At 40.6% G+C, this 19,788-nt stretch overlaps 2 protein-coding genes across 9 annotated transcripts in view; one reads left to right on the top strand and one right to left on the bottom strand.

Annotated features, from left to right (window-relative positions):
• Nucleotides 1–19,788, top strand: part of LOC136850611 (GDP-D-glucose phosphorylase 1-like) — a 243,843-nt gene that overhangs the window by 87,810 nt on the left and 136,245 nt on the right. For 6 of the 7 annotated variants that reach the window (XM_067124295.1, XM_067124294.1, XM_067124293.1 and 3 more), the window contains exon 8: nt 1,785–1,887. In XM_067124295.1, coding sequence (XP_066980396.1) covers nt 1,826–1,887 — 62 coding nt within the window. In that variant the 5' untranslated portion in view covers nt 1,785–1,825. Of the gene's footprint in view, nt 1–1,784; nt 2,103–10,257; nt 10,666–19,788 lie in introns of those variants that run through there. The other variant, XR_010856667.1, reaches the window with a different exon arrangement.
• Nucleotides 15,322–19,788, bottom strand: part of LOC136850613 (uncharacterized) — a 48,640-nt gene continuing 44,173 nt past the window's right edge. Inside the window, exon 4 of one of the 2 annotated variants that reach the window (XM_067124303.1) lies at nt 15,322–15,739. In XM_067124303.1, the coding sequence (XP_066980404.1) occupies nt 15,438–15,739 (302 nt within the window). In that variant the 3' untranslated portion in view covers nt 15,322–15,437. The remainder of the gene's footprint in view (nt 15,740–19,788) is intronic. The other variant, XM_067124304.1, reaches the window with a different exon arrangement.

Below are 19,788 nucleotides of genomic sequence, written 5' to 3'. Positions count from 1 at the left end.
CTAGTACCGAATTGTCTGGCACCGAATTGTCTGGTACCAAATTGTCCTAGAGCCCTTTTTCTCAATGTGGGAATCGGCTTACTTTAACAGTAGGTAAGATTCATCCCAAATAATATAAATTTTCATGATAAAATTTGTTATTTGGATACTTAACTACCCTGTACTGTTAAAGTAGACCCCACCCAGCCTCCCCACACTTAGTGGGCTGTCAAGGAGAATTCTGACTGGCGCTAAAACATTCAAACACACCTGGTGGAGAACAGGCGAACTAGACAGTCTTCCGGGTCAGCCAAGCAATTTTCTTCTTTTGTTTGAATGCCAGCTCGCCTGTTGGCGCGGAATATAAGGCTAACTTTAACAGTCGGTAAGTATCCAAATAATTGATTTTATTATGAAAATTTATATTTTTTTTAAATGCCAAGCACACCAAACAGCACGAAGATAAAGCTAACTTTAACAGTAAGTAAGTATCCAAATAATTAATTTTATCATGGAAATTATCATTTTATTAAAGGATATTAACTTGTAATAAAATAATCATGCACAACACAAAAGAGAGAACGAACAAGCACTATTCTGACCTAGACCAACTATAATCGAATACTTTGTAATTGTTTGGTCTGTCTAATGGATCCCTGGGGGGACCATGAGAGTTTAACTCCTTTGAGGACAAACAGCAGCTACACTATAAAAAAAATATTAGCACCTGGAAAGTGATGGACATGCTTTAATCTCAGTTATGACAAAGGTCAGTGCTCCATTAACAAATCTAGTTCTTCTCATACAGGTGTCCCCACATTAAACAAACTTTCTTTCATAATATCCTGACATTTTACATATTTATTTTGGGATAAATGGATCAAGATTATACATTTCTTGATTGATATTCAGAGTTACAGAAGCTTTCGTTTTTAAAACTGGCTTCAATTTTTTTTTTATTCCAACATGTTATGATGCTTTTTCACTAATATGAATAAAAATTGGGCATATATCCCATGTATGTCTCATACATTTTTATGCTGTTTGATTCTCTTGTAATGATGATACAGCTTCATTAATATCAACATTTTAAAATGACTTACATGAAATTTGAAAAGCACATCCTTTAGTATTCCAGGAGAGTTCTTCATGTGTGCTGTTTCATATTATTATTGTTCTTAAATGCCACATTAACTATAAATCTCTTGATTAAATGAGAAATATTTTAAAAATTATTACTGATGCATAATATTTTTTAGTAGAAACAGGCTTTTTTGTTATATGTTCTTATTATGATAAAAACTCTTTGATGTTACTCTTAATGCATTTTTTGATACAGTATCAGGGATGCTGGTTGACTGGTTTTTGTATAGAAGATTATTTAGAGGAGGTAAAAGCCAAAGGTGTTCCAAAGAGGAAACATGAGAATCCAGACCTCAAACATTAGAGAAGGGAATGGAAAAAGAGAAGTCTATAACAAGCTAAGGGTTCATGAGTGAAACTTACCGCCATCAGATGAGTTTAGCCTCGTTCCCATGTTAGTGCTAAATCACATATTAGCAGTAAGGAAAGAAAAGTATGTGTAGAAAATATGCCGGACTATTCAGTGTTTGTGTTGCCATAAAAGAAGGGTCCTTCCATTAAAGACACTGAACAGTGCAGGCCAATTCTCAAAGGGTCCTGTAATTCTTGGTATTTAGTTAATTTATGATGTGTAAAATTTTGTTTCGGGTTGGGGAGTTCTTCCATCTCAAATATCATGAAGTTTTAAGTGTAGCGTCCATAACTAAATTACTTCTTCACAGATTTGCTCCAAAGAAGTATTTGCTGCACTGTGTACGTATCCATGATGATGATCATCTGCAGGGATTGTCATGATGCAACTAACTGGGAAGAGTTAGTCATCAGGTATGTTCATCTAAATAACAGTTTAAAAACTTACTAACTAAAAAGGGATTTTGACAAAGGAAAAATCTATGCCTGAGGGAGGACCTGTGTCACCCGGTGAAATGTCCCTTAGAGTACACATTTCTAGGTATAAATATTGCTAAATATACCAGAGAAAAAAGCCAACAGGAATGCTGAGGTTACTACCCTCAGAGCGATCACCTATTATGTAACAGGTGTCGGTATAGAGCAGGGTGAGTGAATTTGTCCACTACCACAGGACCTAACTGTGTAGAATGTCCCAATGTCAAAACCCCCAGTACGAGAAGAGCCATTCCAGCGGCAACTCACCCGGACCTGTACCTGACGACCTGAGCGCCACCTACCCTCATTCCAGGTTAGCACCCACCTAACCAGCTTGGTATGCCTACTAGGGGGAAATTGAATAACCTGGGAGGTCACGGTTGACACAGGTCCTCCCTCAGAAATAGATTTTTCCTTTGTCAAAATCCCTTTTCTGAGCTCCGGACCTGTGTCAGCCGGTGACATTGTATCAGAGAATCATACCAAGCACGGTGAAGGATTATAAGTGACAAATAAAAGGTAGAGATAAATAAAGGTACCGTTACTTAAGCCTAATTTAATTATCTCAGCAGTAGAGAAATATAAGTTAAACATAAATCTTAAGACTAAGAATCATCGTGGACAAAACAAGGTTCTGAACAGATGATATTAAAACTTAAAAGAACCATGAAACATAGACAATTAACGGTACTCAAACTTAAGACTAACATAAAGAAAATTTACAATTCCACTTAAACCTAACACCGCAAAACAGGTACAATTATATATACATAAACTAGGGCCAGGATGTGAAGCATGCGTGGCCCAGGAGAAGATGGCAGGGAAAGCAAATGAGGCAGGCAGGCGGGAGGGGAATGGGAGAAAGACTAACTAGGAGGGAGGGATAATACTCCCTGCAGCCACTGTAGGGAACTTCAGAGCTTCCAGTGATTTAAGATAGTGGCGCTGAAACACTGATGGAGATTTCCAACCCGTATACTTTTTCAGATCATCAAAATTCATATTGTGGAAATAGTTTGTGGAGGTTGCCACTGCCCAGATATCATGTACCTTCGGTACTGAATCTGGGTTAGCTTGTTTAATGAAATATAAAATCTGTTGTCTGATAGCTTTTAAGGAAAGTGTCCCACCTTTTTCCCGGATAAAAAGAGGACCAGACAAAACCTGAGAAGTTCTCCTTAAGTAAGCCCTCAGTGTAGTGACTGGGCACAAGGGTGGATCCTGTGGAAGAGGAACAACCTTCCAAGGAGACCACCTATCCTGAGGGTCTTCATTCTTTGCTAGGAAACTTTGGACTGGGGAAAGAAGAACTTCTCCTGACGGGAGGAAATCTACATGATTAACACCTCTAGAGAGAGCAGACAGTTCCGATATCCTAGCACCTGAAGCTAAGCTAATTAGGAACAACGTCTTCCTTAACAGACTCAAATATGAACAGTTATCATTATCAGTTTCTGATGCTAGTTTCAAAACATCGTTAAGAAACCAAGAAACCGTGTGAGGACGGGTTGCTGGTCTCAGACGAGCACATGCCTTTGGAATTGATGAAAAGTATGAGTCTGTTAGGTCAATGTTAAAGCCATGCAAAAACACTTTCTTCAAGGTTGACTTAGCTGTGGTAATTGTAGCTGCAGCTAGACCTTTTTCAAACAATGACCTAAAGAAAGAGATTGCCAAATTCGTGGTCATAACCTGAGCTTCAGAATGTTTAAGGAAAGATGCCAGTTTTTTAACTGCTGAATCGTACTGCCTGAGAGTAGATTCTCTTTTATCTGATTCCAAGAACAGAGTGTTAACTGGGTCTATATCCGCCCCTCTCTGAGCGGTGAATTTCATAGTCCACAAAGCCAGGGCATTCAGAATTCTTGAGGAAGCTGACACAGTCCGCGTTTGTACTGCTTGTGTCAGTTTGGGTCTGGGTAACAGATGACACTTGAATTTCAGCTCCAGCAGAAGAGGGTACCAGTTGCTCTTCGGCCAATGGGGAGCTACCAGAGCCACCTGCCCCTTGAAAGAGCTGAGTTTGTGCAGCACTTTCAGCAGCAGGTTTACCGGAGGGAACAGGTAAATCCTCTTGCCACTTGTTCCAGTCTAATGTCATTGCATCTGTGGCATGAGCTTGAGGGTCCAGGTTGGGGGCCACATAACAAGGGAGTTTGTGGTTGCTCTCCGTGGCAAACAAGTCTACCTGGAGACCTGGAACCTGAAGGCAAATCCAATCGAACGAGGCTCTGTCCAGAGACCACTCCGACTCCAGCGGAGTTGACCTGGACAGAGAGTCCGCAATGACATTCCGGACCCTTGCAAGATGAGTGGCTGATAGGTGCCATTTGTGCTTTTCCGCCAGAGAGAAGATGGCTATCAACACTTGATTGATACGACTCGACTTGGAGCCTCCCCTGTTTATATAGTGTACCACCACTGCACTGTCCAAAACCAGTCTGATATGGATCTGTTTGGGAGGGCGAAGCCTTTTCAGAGTCAGAAACACTGCCATTGCTTCCAGGATGTTGATATGGAACTGGTGGAACATTGTGGACCATGTTCCTTGTACTTTTTCGTATTGAGAATATCCTCCCCAGCCGCTTAATGAAGCGTCTGCGTGGATTACTAGTGATGGAGGAGGAAATTGAAGGGGCACCGATTTTGACAGACCCTTGACTGTTGACCACGGCCGAGTCTTTTTCTCAAAACTGGAGGGACTAGAGACACCTTGTCCCTGAGTTTGATATTGGCTCGCCTCCGCCACACTGTTTTATGTCTTTCAGTTTTGCCTTCAGCAGCAGATCTGTGACAGATGTGAACTGAAGAGAACCCAGGATCCTCTCCTGAGTCCTGCGGAAGCTTTCCTGCACTTGAGGAACTGCCTGGTGGCCTTGGCTATCTCTCTCCTTTTGGCTGGCAGAAGAGACAGTCTGTGTGAGTCTAGGTCCCACTGGATACCTAGCCACTGAAACCGAGCCTCCAGAGTTAGACGGGATTTCTCCCTGTTTATCTGAAAGCCTAGGGACTCCAGAAACTCGATCACTATGGCTGTAGCTCTCCGGCATTCCCCGACGGTGGATGCCCAGATTATCCAGTCGTCTAGGTATGCGGCTAGCATGATCCCCCAGGACCGTAACTGCTGTACTACTGTCTCTGCCAGCTTGGTGAATATTCGGGGCGCTGTGTTGAGCCCGAATGGCATGACTCTGAATGCATAAGCTTGCCTTCCCAGTCTGAATCCTAGGTAAGGAGAGAAGTTTCTCGCAATCGGGACGTGATAGTATGCGTCTGAAAGATCTATAGACGTGGTGACGGCTCCACGAGGAAGTAGAGTCCGTACCTGAGAGATTGTAAGCATGCGAAATTTGTCGCATTGTATGTAAAGGTTGAGACGAGACAGATCCAAGATTACTCTTTGTTGAGCGGAGCCTTTTTTGGGGACGCTGAACAGTCTGCCTTGGAATTTCAGGTGCCTCACTTTCTTTATGGCCCGTTTTTGGAGTAGTTCCTTCGCGAAGTCCCGCAGGGCTTGTGAAGGGGGTTGATGGAACCTGACCCGAGGTGGTGGGTCCTTGACCCAACTCCATCCCAGTCCCTTGGAGACTATACTGTGGGCCCACGGGCTGAAGGTCCACTGATTCCGAAACAGGTAAAGCCTCCCGCCTACCTGAATCTTCTCATTGGGAAGGGGAAGGTTTACTTCCTCTGCCCCGGCCGCCTCTTCCCCGAGAGAGAGACCACAATGCAGCCTTGCCTATGAAGGCAGCCCTTGCTCTGCTTCCCCTTGCGTTTTTATTGAAGCCACGAAAGGAACCATGGCTTTCATAGGCTGGGTTGTACGCCGGAGACGTCACAAAGGTGGGGAGGCAAGGGAATGCTGTGCCGGCTGCACCAGCACAAACTGTTGGGGTTGGGTCTTTGAGGTGGAAGGCTGACCGACCAGAGAGACCGGTACAGCCTGGACTACAGTTGGGGTTTGTGGCCTCCTAAACTTCTTATATCTTTTCCCCGACCTGCTATGGGAACTGGAGGACTCGGAGATTTTGCGTTTGGCGGGAATACCCTACCGGGAGCGGAGGCTCTGGTTAGCCCTGGTTGCTTCCGCCAGGACATTATTCACCTCGTCCTCGGGGAATAAATTAGCCCCCCAAATCGAGCTTTTCATCAGTTTATTAGGCTCGTGCCTATTAGTGGCGTCCGCAAAAATATGTTTGCCACAGTTCATCCTTGCCACTGTAAAATCAAACAGGTCTGCTTGGAATCCCGCCAGCAGAGATTTAGTTAAGACCTGGAAAAAGGGTTCATCTGAATACAGCACAGCTGTCGCCTCTGCCATGCACAAGGAGTTCATTGCACGGCTCAGCCAACACCTAGCGTCGAACTCCGGTTTCAGGAGAGCCTCCGGAATTTTGGGAAGCTGCTCACTGAAGAGAATGGACGCACAGTCTGGGTCCAGCTTGCCCGCCGTAAAGGTGGACGGGACATCGTTCCAGAATTCAGAGTCACTGGGGAGGACCAAAGAGGTGGGATCGGTCTCCCGGAGCTGCGGCATCGACTTACCCTCCATGCATGCCTGAACAGTTGCCTGAGCCACTTTCGACATGCAAGGAGTTGCGATCCTATCCCCCAAAGAAAACATAGTAAAATTTCCTTTGAAGGGGGTCAACTTTGTGTTTTCTGCTTCCCACTCCGCAAGGGTGCGAAGCAGAGCCGATTGAGCCTGATCCCTAGGAAAGATGACTGTCTCCTTAGGGACCTTATCTGTTCTCACCCACGCTTCCTCTGTCAATCTAGCGAAGCCTTGGTAGGGAGGAAGCAGGCCTGGAGGAAAGAACTCCAGCTCCTGAAGTCTGCACGTCCTTAGGCCTTCAATGGTTAATGTATCCTCATGCTGGGGAGCATGAAGAGCCAAGCGCCAAGGGTTCCCCTTATCGAAAGGAGGAAGGGCGGAGGCGTCCGGAATGGTGTAGGACGGAGCTGACCCACCGGAGCGCACGAGCCCGGAGATCTTGGTCTCCTGGCTCTGCAGCTTTTCCAATACTGTCTTCCACCTCTCGTCCATCTGCTTGTTGATTGTATCAAGCAGCATGCTTGCCAATTCTTGGAAATTGGAAGCAGGTTGACGAGGGGGGCTGGCTTTGGCTGCCCTTGATCTTGACCCCTTTACAGAGGGAGTGTCACTAGCAACGGAAGCCGCCGGGCTAGAAGCCCGTGACTTCCCCGGGGGAAAGGGAGTTGCCTTGCGGGAGGAAGAGGACTTATATCCCTTACCTTTTAGTGACTTTTTTTACCTTGGGGATGGTCGATGTCGACCTATCCCCAAGGTAGGAAGACTTCTGGAAACCCTGAAAAGAAGATACAGAGGATGAAGGGGAATTAAAAAGGGAGTCCGCTCCCCCTGCCTCACTTACCTCCCTACCTACCTCCTGGTCTGGTTCCACATTCATGGGCTCCAGGTCCAAGTTAATGGCCGCCACTTCTGCTGACACTTCCGCTGCTATGTTGACATCCTGGGGGGGCTGCGTCGCTTCCCGGATATGCTCGATCAAAGGGGCTGCCACTTCTGCTGGGACAGCCGCAGCAAACCGGGCGCCTGGGGAAGAGGAGGTTACAAATGGCCTCCGACAGAACATATGGCCTCCCCAACGGGACGTTCCTCCCAAAGCCAGCCACCCAACCCCTAAGGTGGCCAAGGAAGCGTTGCGAGAAGCTTGATTGGCCTGAAAATAATAAGGACTAACTAATTGCACATCAAGGACTTAAAATATATATAAGGGATATAACAAGAACCTTATAAACTATCAAATAAGTCAAGGAACCAGGTAAACTAAAGGCCGTAACTTTAGGCTTACCGACTTGTCCTGGAACTGCTCAAACAAAGCGTAGCACACTTCACATCCATCCGGGTGCCAAACGATCAAGTCTCCCACCCTGACTGCGCAGCCGGAGTGGGAGCGACAGACAACATGGCCGCAGGGCTGGTGCAGCACTGCGGTGCACCCGAACTCCTGGCAGCGTACCATCTGTATGGATAAACTGTATATGAGTATGCTTATCTGAAGGCACGCCGAAGTAAATCCGGCGGAGATAGGGGCCTTATGCTCAAGCAGATAACAGGACATGCAATTAGCAGATTATTAGTCCTACTGGAGTAGTCCGGTGAAGCAAAACAAATATATTATACATGGCAAATAAGTTAAGGAACGCCGGAGTTAAACCGACGGGAATAATATATACCTTAACCTAAAATCATGCAACATGACAGGGTAAGTTAAGGGACGCCGGATATAATCCGACGTGAATGATATATACCTTAACCTAAGGTCATGCACACTTAGAATTAAATATAAATTGCCATGAGTGCCGGAGACCGGCAGAAAAATCGCTGGTTAAATACATGGAATAGCAGTTTTTTAATGCTGGACATGTCATTCCAGTACTGAGACCCCGGAAACCCCGCTACCCCCGCCATTGGTTACGATGTAGGGGCGGAGTGGTTCACTATTAGAGCAGTTCTCGTACGTCCATAGGAGAACAAAAGTGAGTAAAGCCAACCTACTAAAACCAAAGACCACCGGAGTGGAAAACGCTAGCGGTAACGGGGGGACCGAAGATCAGAGGAACGGAGTCAGCTAGGGTTGTGTAGGCCCTGAAAGTGTCCGGAGTTCCACGAACCAATGAGGAAGCGAACAAACGAAACACTAGCGAGGTGTGTGACGTTAAAACGGATACCAGGAGGGTGGATAACCTCCGATTGGAGACCCGTCTAGGTCCCCCCCCCCAGAGAGTGACGGCTCCGAGAGGACGACGCTCCACACACGGGAGGATAACACATCACCTGCTATACAGGGGAAAGGTGGGGAGTAACTACATGGCTGTGTCACGATACCAAGGTCGACTGAGTGGGGAAACCCCAGACACTGACCGCAACCCCTTACCGGGTGTTGAAGTGTACGAGCCTCCCCGCAGGGGGAAGAAGACACTAGCCAGAAGTTACGAAAAGAGGTTAGGCTAAGCACATTGGATTACTGCAACCCAACTCACATCTTTTCCCTGAAGACGAAGCCTATAAGGGGAAAAAAGGGAGAGAGTGGAGGAAGGGGGAGGTAGGGGGGGAACTGTGACGGGGAGAAAATTTCCGTTCAGAAGGCCAACCGAAGACCGACATGTAGGGCATAGGGCTATGCATTGCGAATCACTTTTCTCCCTTCATTAGAAGGGGAGGAGGATTAACAGAGAACCCAAGCATACCCAAAACATACGGAACAGCGGATGGAACAACGAACGTGGCGCTCCCTTCACCGGCCCACACCTCCTTCCACAACTCAAGCGACACAGTCGGGAGAGAAGGGAGCAGAGTCAGTGAGCAAAGCTAACCTACGTAGCCTAACCCACCGATTAAGACGAGAGGGTTAGGCTAGTACCACAAAACACAAATATATACTGCTAAAATTTAACCAACAACAATACATCAATACATAAACAACTCAAAAATATAAAATAATAAACGCTTGTGCTAGGGGTATGTTCTACCCGAGCGAAGCGAACAGGAAGTGGGCAACCAAAATGGCTGCTCCTGACGCCAAGCTAAGGTAATATTAATCCATAAATATCCATGTCATCCATTGTACCACAATTCAGAAAAACCGACTGTAAAATAGCACTAGCTTGGGGAACAAAATCTACTCGAGCGAGAGCCAAAAAATTCTTTATGAAGGGGTTAAAAGCATAAAACCGTGGGAGGGCGCTCCCTAAAGAATTGATACTAACACCAGTATTAATACCAGCACACTGGCCCGCTCAATGTAGACAAAATTCCCCAAAATGAACTTCCTGAAGGGGTAATGTCAATTGTAAGACAAAACATTAATGTAAATGACCCAGCGGAACCTCTACTGAACTGGTCTATAGAGGCGTACCGCTAGGTCATCATGGCGGGGCCGGGCGAACGCAGAGGAACGCCCGATATTTGACCCAATAATTATTAAATTAAGGGCCAAATACAGCCTCGATACAACTAAAACCCCGCAAGAAGAGGGTACTTAACGTGTGGCGGTGATTTCAGTGACAGAAGACATGGTATTCCAAATTAAGCGAAAAGAACACAGAGCACAAGCAAAAGCGTGATCACAGAAACGCGTGCTAAGATGGAATGAGGGTAGATGGCGCTCAGGTCGTCAGGTACAGGTCCGGGTGAGTTGCCGCTGGAACGGCTCTTCTCGTACCGGGGGTTTTGACATTGGGACATTCTACAGAGTTAGGTCCTGTGGTAGTGGACAAATTCACTCACCCTGCTCTATACCGACACCTGTTACGTAATAGGTGATCGCTCTGAGGGTAGTAACCTCAGCATTCCTGTTAGCTTTTTTCTCTGGTATATTTAGCAATATTTATACCTAGAAATGTGTGCTCTAAGGGACATTTCACCGGCTGACACAGGTCCGGAGCTCAGAAATATCTTGTAGTAATATTTAGATACTAAATGATTATGTAATTACAATATCTTGAGAAGTTTTAATGTTAAACAGTTTTTATAAGTTTTAATTGTCTCAGGTGTATGTGTATCAAGCATCTCTCCTAATTGTACCTCTTGCAGTTTGGTTAATGGACATGTGATAACAAAATGTACCTTTTAACACTGGTATGTTACCTCTACCAAAGCCTACTTGTATATATTTAGGAAAGTTAATATAAATTCTTCTGTAAAACAAATAAATATTCTTCATTGAATGTATTTTAAGATTTCATTCTTTGTCAGTGTTTAAGTATTTCATGTAAGTGAAGTTGCAGAAAACAAAATAAACAACTAAATGTGAATTATATGGTAAGTGGCCTGGGAAGTTTTTTTGTGAGTTACAGACTTTTAGCAGTCTCAGAGTAATTGAAGGTTACTGATATTGCACTGATAAATGCTGTTGTGTGCTAAATAAATTTTTTTATTCATGTATAACTTCCTACACTAATATAAAGATTAAGTGTGCTAATGTTCAGAAATCATAAAAGAGTTCCCACTTGAAAAATAGTCTTGATTCTTCTCTGGTAAGTAACCTTCAGTAAGAATTCAACCTTTTCATGTCGCTGATTACCTTAGTTACAGACCTGAGAATTATCTAAAGCTTAAGCATTCATACAGTCTCCTCATTAGCTCTTATATGCTAATATATATCATACATGACTGTACTAAGTGTAATTTTTTTCCATCTCACTTGCCTGATGTGCATAAAAGTTTTTCTCAGTACAAACCCTTTACTTTTACATAGTTCCTTCTTGCATTTGAGTGAATCTCAAACAACTCCAAACATTCAGGAAAAGAAAAAGACTTCTCACTTCCTGCAGGTTGGTGCGTATGCATATGGTTCCTCAAGTCCTTCAGTGGCAAATTTTCTCATTCTCTGTCATCTGTTCAGTTGTGACATAACAGTTGGAAAGAGATGTAGGCAGTAATGCAAAAGTATTGAGTTCTATTGAAAACTTGTTTTGTAAAGAAATAGATATGTTTCAACAAAAAAAAACAATAATTTTATATCGCAACTTAGATGGTAGGGAGCTGAGTAGCTAGAAAAAAAGTTTAGATCTGAGGGAACCATAGTTCACCTGCACATGGACAGAAAATTCTGTCTAGCTGGCCTTATCTCACATGCATCTTTCAGATGGAAATTATAATTTTTTTATGATTTAAGCTTCTACAGTTACATCTGTACCTATCACCCCGTCTACTATTGTACCTGCAAGACACTTTAAAAGAAGCCCACCATATAATGCACAGTTGAAAAAATTTAAAACAGAAGTACAGGTTTATTATCTCTTAACCATACAGTAATTCTAAAAACCAAAAAGCTCTAAAAACTGAAATATTTTATGAAGAAAAGTATCCATTTGCAGAAGTCAAACAGTGCAACTATACTTATCATAGTGATGATTTAAATAACACTTGTTTTGCTTACTGTATCCAATTATTACTGTAAACTTCATGTATTATTATCATATTGTTATCATATTACAGAATACAGTACTGTATAAACATGCACCCATACGCCACTTACATTTGGTATCAATAATGTTTACTTTTACAAAATCTCAGCTGATTGAATACTACTGACATCTTCATTGCCATTAGTTGTGAGATGAAACATAATTCGAGATACTTTTCTTTGTAAATTAACAAGATTGGGTTTAAAACATGCAGATTACTTGATTTTAAAAGAAGTAAAAGTGTGATTTTATCAGTTTTGAACATTGCTTTTGCCTATTTCAAAACGTTTTGCAGCCTGCCCGTTTTTTGTTTTATTCAGCCTTGGCTATAACCTGCAGCTTTAATAAAGTGGTATTCTTTCATAAGATCATCTTAATTGCATGAAGGATGAACAGAAATGTATTTTATTTTTACTTATGGAAATCACCAATAAGATTACTTATGGATGTCACCATTGAGAATCAGCAAGCTTTAACAGGTTGACAGCTTTTGCCCAACTTGTAATAAGTGCACGATAGTTACAGTAAATGATGTTGGCAATCAGCTCTTTCTCAATTCGGTTGTTTATGTCAGTACAGGTGCACAAACCATCATCCGAAACTGAAATTTTATATGGAGGATGGAATGTCATCATAAGGTCGATAAAATGTAAAGTTCATAGTCCACTTAGTGTGAAAGTTCACATGTTTACCGTATATAATTTCTTATCGTGACTTTCCAAAATCTAATTTTTAACTTAATTATATTGCATGTATTATCGTCTTTTTATTATTGTATTATAAAATATGAACATAGCAATCATTGGTGTAAAGTTGTTCCTCCATAGCAGTAATTGCAGCGTATTGGAGTCTTAAATTTGTTGTTACCTCACCTCATGGTCACCCCCACGCTACCATCCCTCATGTTGACATGGTAGTTATGGTCATGAATCAGAGTACAAATTTATTATTTTATAGTGCATAATATTGTGTAGTATCATCCACAGGTTCTTACTTTCAACTTGATTTTCACAATTGGACAAAATTACTGAGGTGGCATATGTTACCTCCTACTTGAATACCAATAAAATGCAAGTAAAATAAAATTTTTTAAATTATTGGGGGAAATACAAAATAGGAAAATTACTTTTGTGCACCTTAAATACAAACTTTAGAGTGCCCTGCTCCCAGCTTCTCCAGTTTGTTTTCATTACTGGAGCTGCTTCCATTTGGCAAGACAACTAATGCCAATTGTGATATTGTGAGTAGGGAGTACCCTTTAGTAAGGGTTATTCATTCTTCATTTGATTACTATCTTCACATCATTATTAAACTGTTGCTTTAGTTGGAAGATCATCTGGATTAAAGTAGCAGCTACCATTATTCCTGCAGAAAAGTCTGCTTAAGTAACTTTTTTTGGGGGGTTCACCCTCTTGCTTGATTTGTTAAGTTATTCCTTACGTGATTGTGCTAAATGCTCATGCTTTTGTTAATGAAAACCTTTTTTTTTTCTAACAATGTACAGGTAATGCATTTTGATTATGTCTAGCAGAAGCTCTGAGTCAGTGATTAATGTAAAAGATCACCCATCTGCAATTTTAAGCAATGTTTACCTTAATTCTGGTGAAGTGGTGTGTTATTTTCATCCCTGAGATTTTTGTTGCATAGATAAAGATAGCGCAGAGTCTCTGAAAGGGGGAATGAAATTTTGTGGATGTGTCAGTTGCAAAGGAATAATTAACCATCTAAACAGGCTCCTGAAATGAAAGTCAATAAAAACAGCTGAAGGGATTTTTTTAATTAATGCATCTTCTAACGGGCCACTGGGCTTAACCTGGTGATCGAATCCATGTAAGATGGCCAACCAGTGCAAATGGAGTGCATAGGCATCCAACCCAGCATATCTCTCTCTCAATTTTATCCATCTCTCTGCCGCCGAGATCTCTGTGCTTTTAGGTTCGGGAGCGACACGCACAACCACTGCCATCTTGTGAAAATTGCCCTGGGGCAACCCCAGGCCAAGTCAGAGAAGCATGGGCCAGGAGATTTGCTATTCTGCTGTTTAGAAGCCATCTCAAGCGGACCTAGTACTTTCCTGCTCTGCTTAACAGAGGCCGCCATTTGCCTCATGCCACATGGACACCAATGCTGGGACCCCAATTCATAACGGAATGATCACTTTGGATACCCAGGGTAAGTCTAAATCATACATGGGAATTTGGCAGCCCATTTTCCTTTGATTATAATCTACTGTATTTCCTTTACTTTTATCAAGAAACCTTCCCCAACTCCCTCGTGGTCTCTCTCTCTCCCTTGACCCCATTAAACTTTTCTACTCCAAAGACACCCACCGTTTGCATGCTTAGTTAATATCCAAATTAGGAAAAGTGATTAGTAAAGCATCTTTTAACTGGCTGTGCCGTCCTGTGCCCGCCCAAGTACTTCGAGCAATCTTTAAGCATTCGGGCGTGATATTGCAGTGAGTTAGGATATCTCGATGGTATATAGTTTAGGCCTTAAGTCATGCTAGTCCTGTAATTAATTCGACACCTCTGTCTTTCAGAGGGATGCCTATATTGTGTGTGACGTAGGACAAATCTCAGCTCGCACTTTTGTTCATTGCCTGAACCCTCCATGTGTGACAGAACAAAGGAATTTCATCCTTTTACAGCACCGTCAAATAATTACATACTGTAATCTTCATTATTGCTTATCCACATGTGCCCATGGTTATAATTAACTTGTGAGCTATTGTTATTATTTCTGAAGTAAATATTGTTAATTGCTGAGTATAATTATGCCTTGCAGTAGATTGATGTAAAGAATAATTTATGTTTGCATTCCCATTCTTTCCATTCCTCTCATGTTTTATATTACTGGCAGCCTTTTTTATAGCATTCTGTTGTGCAGCCACAGCTGGCCTAGTAACAATCAAAATTACTGACACTGACATGCTTTGCCACATACAAAAATAAGTTCCTCCTTGTAGATAAAGAATGATTGGAAGTTTTTGAGTGTTCTGTTAGATTTAATTTTTTATCAATTTTCTACACTTTTGTTATTATTTTCCAGTTTACTTTTCCATAAAAATACTGTTTTTTGATCATTTACAAACAGAAATATTATTAAATTATATTCTACAGGAGAGTCTAAAAGCATGGCTTAGTAGCCATGTTAAATATTAATAATAGTGCCCACTAAAATTCAGCATATACTGTATTACTGATGAAAACAGCTTGCTTCAAAGAAAAGTTTCTGTAAGATCTTACAGTACTTTAATTAACATCACAGAATAAAAAGGAATCATTGTGCTCTAATTGTTTTCTTCTTTGCACAGTTATTCATGCAAGTGGAGAGTTATCTGAATCTCATTCTGTTTATTCATGGACACATTCATAAATAGAATACAGTGCAAGGTAGTAACAAACAGGCAAAAACAGAGGTGTTTTTATATTAACAAGGAAACACTTGATAAAACTTGCTTAAAAAATTGATTTACTTACAATGAATCCTCATTTGTGAGTAAAATGCATGTATGAGTACAAAACTGTCTACTTATAACAATAGAGAGTATTAGTTGTCCCATATGGGCCACCATTATTTAGACTCTTAGAACTTAAGATTAAATTTTGGTCCATATTGCACAAGGGGGGGCTATAGTAAACAGTTCGTGGCTTGGTCTCCTTTACTGCTTGTGGTATGTCATCGGTGATGATGTAGGTAGTTGAAACTGGATTTTTCTTTGATTTTTTGATGACCCCGTGATTCTTTGCTGGTCGGGGTGCTTTGGATTCTTTTTTAGTCCCTTCTGAAGAACAGCATAATGTTATTAAGCCAAATATCATCATCGAAGCTGCAAAAGAAAAGGTTTTATGTATTGTTACTATATTTATTTTGAATGAACCACAAGCAGTCATTGCTTAGTTGTCCACATTATCAACTCTGTCCCCATCAGCTTCTAACACCTCATATCTCTCTTTCTCTCTGATAACATGGATATATATATATATATATATATATATATATATATATATATATATATATATATATATATATATATATATATATATATATATATATATATATATATATACTGTAATACCACAATGTGATATGAATATATATATATATATATATATAAAACACTATTTGAATTATAGAAGGCATTTGAACGTTGCAACCATTTTGGAGCACTTCCTTCTGTGCCCCTGTTCACTGGTAAAATATGGACAGATGAAATGTTACAGGAGTATATATACAAAGCATATGTAGGTGTGGCATTGAGTCTTCGATGGTATGCAGGTGACCGTTCCCAAGAAGGAGGGAAAATAAACAATTCCCTGGTGGTTTTTGGCCTCATTAACTCCTGTTTTACGATTCGTCTGGTGGTCAGGTTTCCTAGAGCACCTGTTTGAGAAGAGGTTTAAGGATTAACCCATCGATTTCATCCGCTTTCCAATGTCCTCCTGACAAGTTCATATTGTTGGTTTGATTGATAATAGCAGATTCCAGCATCTTTCTCTTGTACGGACAGCTACTTTTGAAAACCAGCTCCGCCCCGCTCCAATTTATGGAATGGCCTCTATCCCTGATATGTAGAAAAATCCCTGAACTCTCCAAAGCATACCGTACCGACCTTTTGTGCTCTGTTAATCTTTGCGAGAGGGACCTGCCCGTCTCTCCCACCTAAATCTCATTACAATTACTACACGGAATCTTGTAAACTCTGGCTTCTTCCCCTTTCTTATTTAAGTATATGTTAACAAGCGAGCTCCCGATGGATTTGGGATAATGGAAGATAAAAGTTATTAGACCTGAGTTGTTCTGTGGCTTTTGGATGTTTTCCTCATTGCGGAAGCTTTATTTTGTTGTTAAAATCTATTTGTCTGTTATGAGTGGGACCTTTGTAGTATATTTTATTCGCTGTGTTAATAGCCTTCTCGATAATGTGGGGTGGGTAGAGCAGTTGCATTAGGTGTTGGTGGATCGTGTTAAATTCTTTATCTAGGTACCCATTTGAACATATTCTAAGCCCCCTGAAGAATAAGTTGCACCCTACCATGATCTTTACGGAGACATTGTGGTAGCTTAAGAAATGAATATAGGAAATAGCGAAAGTGGGTTTCCTATATACTGTGAAGGCATATCTGTTCTGTTCTCTTATGATCAGTACATCTAGGAACGGCAATTTTCCTTCATTTTCCCATTCTGTTTTGAATTTTATGGTCGGAACTAGTGAATTTAGTCTATTACAAAATTCATCAAAGTCTCCCCAGCCATTGTCCCAGAAAGTAAAAATATCATCTACGTATCTAAGCCAGACCATATTGCGGGGTTTGCTGGGGAGACTTTAATAAATTTTTTAATAGACTAAATTCGCTAGTTCCGACCATAAAATTCGAAACAGAATGGGAAAAGGAAGAAAAATTCCTGTTTCTAGATGTACTGATCATAAGAGAACAGAACAGATATGCCCTCACAGTATATAGGAAACCAACTTTCGCTGTTTCCTATATTCATTTCTTAAGCTACCACGATGTCTCCGTAAAGATCATGGTAGGGTGCAACTTATTCTTCAGGGGGCTTAGAATATGTCCAAATTGGTACCTAGATAAAGAATTTAACACGATCCGCCAACACCTAACGAAACTGCTCTACCCACCCCATATTATCGAGAAGGCTATTAACAAAGCGAATAAAATATAATACAAAGGTCCCACTCACAACAGACAAATAGATTTTAGCAACAAAATAAAGCTTCCGTACGAGGAAAACATCCAAAAAGCCACAGAACAATTCAGGTCTAACAATCCTTTTATCTTCCATTATCCCAAATCCATCGGGAGCTCGCTCATTAACGTATACTTAAATAAAAAGGGGAAGAAGCTGGAGTTTACAAGATTTCGTATAGTAACTGTAATGAGATTTAGGTGGGAGAGACGGGCAGGTCCCTCTCGCAAAGATTAACAGAGCACAAAAGGTTGGTACGGTATGCTTTGGAGAGTTCAGGAATTTTTGTACATATCAGGGATAGAGGCCATTCCATAAATTGGAGCGGGGCGGAGCTGGTTTTCAAAAATGGCTGTCCGTACAAGAGAAAGATGCTGGAATCTGCTATTATCAATCAAACCAAAAATATGAACTTGTCAGGAGGACATTGGAAAGCGGATGAAATCAACGGGTTAATCCTTAAACCTCTTCTCAAACAGGTGCTCCAGGAAACAAGACCACCAGACGAATCACAAAACAGGAGTTAATGAGGCCAAAAACCACCAGGGAATTGTTTATTTTCCCTCCTTCTTGAGAACGGTCACCTGCATACCATCGGAGACTCAATGCCACACCTACATATGCTTTGTATGTATACTCCTGTAACATTTCATCTGTCCATATTTTACAAGTGAACAGGGGCACAGAAGGAAGTGCTTTGAAATATATGGTTGCAATGTTCAAATAGTGTTTTATGTGCCTTTTTATATTCATGGGGCCTATATATATATATATATATATATATATATATATATATATATATATATATATATATATATATATATATATATATATATATATATATATATATATATATATATATATATATATATATATATATATATATATATATATATATATATATATATATATATATATATATATATATATATATATATATATATATATATATATATATATATATATATATATATATATATATATATATATATATATATATATATATATATATATATATATACATATATATATATATATATATATATATATATATATATATATATATATATATATATATATATATAATATATATATATATATATATATATAATATATATATATATATATATATATATATATATATATATATATATATACAGTATACTGTATATATACACACACAGGCAGTCCCTGGTTAACGGCGATCCGGTTTTATGGGGCTTGTCTAGTAACAAAAATCGGCAATTTTCTGCGCTGAAAATTGCCGATTTCCACTTATCGGCGCCGATAATTGGGTATTGGGGCCGATACATACCTAATAGAAGTGCTGATAACTGAAAATCTGCACTTTTTGGCGCTGATAAGCGCTGAAAATCGCTGATTTTCGGTTAGCAGCTATTTTCGGTTATCATCACACCCTCAGAACGGAACCCCTGCCGATAACCAGGGACTGCCTGTATATATATATATATATATATGTATATGTATATATTCAGGCAGTCCCCAGTTCCAGACAGGGGTTCCGTTCCTACACTGCATCGTAAGCCAAAAATCATTGTAAGCTGAAAAATTGTCGAAAATTGTAAAAATCCCAAGAAAACCTTACTTTTAATGTTTTGGGTGTATTGAAAACGATGTAAACTGCATTTTTATTGAGTTTTTCATAAAAAAAACCTCTAAATTTTTATTATTCTGCTATTTTGAAGCCGTATTTCTTCAGTTGGAACGGCATCATAAGCGTCATAACCCTGGAACATACGTCGTAAACCAGGAAATAATTTCTGATGAATATATTTGAAAAGCGTCATAACCTCAGAACTTCATAAGCCGGACCCGTCGTAACCCAGGGACTGCCTGCACTGTATATATATACAGTAGAACCCCGGTCCTCGACGCTAATTCGTTCCAGAAGAAGCGTCGAGATTCGATTTAGTCGAATTCTGAGTTAATTTCTCCCATAAGAAATAACTGAAAATGGATTAATCAATTCCTGACCACCAGTCATTACCCCAACCTTACCTTTTTATACAAAACATTACACAAATTACAATTAAATAAGTTCAGAGTTGAATAACTTACCGTATCAGAAGCACTTTTTACATTTTTAAATGCATATTGTATAAAAAAATTGGCCTATGACCAATGCGGCCGTATTACCGATGATAGACTGAG

The sequence above is a fragment of the Macrobrachium rosenbergii genome, chromosome 22, assembly GCF_040412425.1.
Source record: "Macrobrachium rosenbergii isolate ZJJX-2024 chromosome 22, ASM4041242v1, whole genome shotgun sequence".
NCBI classification, from domain to species: domain Eukaryota; kingdom Metazoa; phylum Arthropoda; class Malacostraca; order Decapoda; family Palaemonidae; genus Macrobrachium; species Macrobrachium rosenbergii.
The sequence above is the reverse complement of the archived record's forward strand: the minus strand, read 5'-3'. Positions and strand labels throughout refer to the sequence as shown.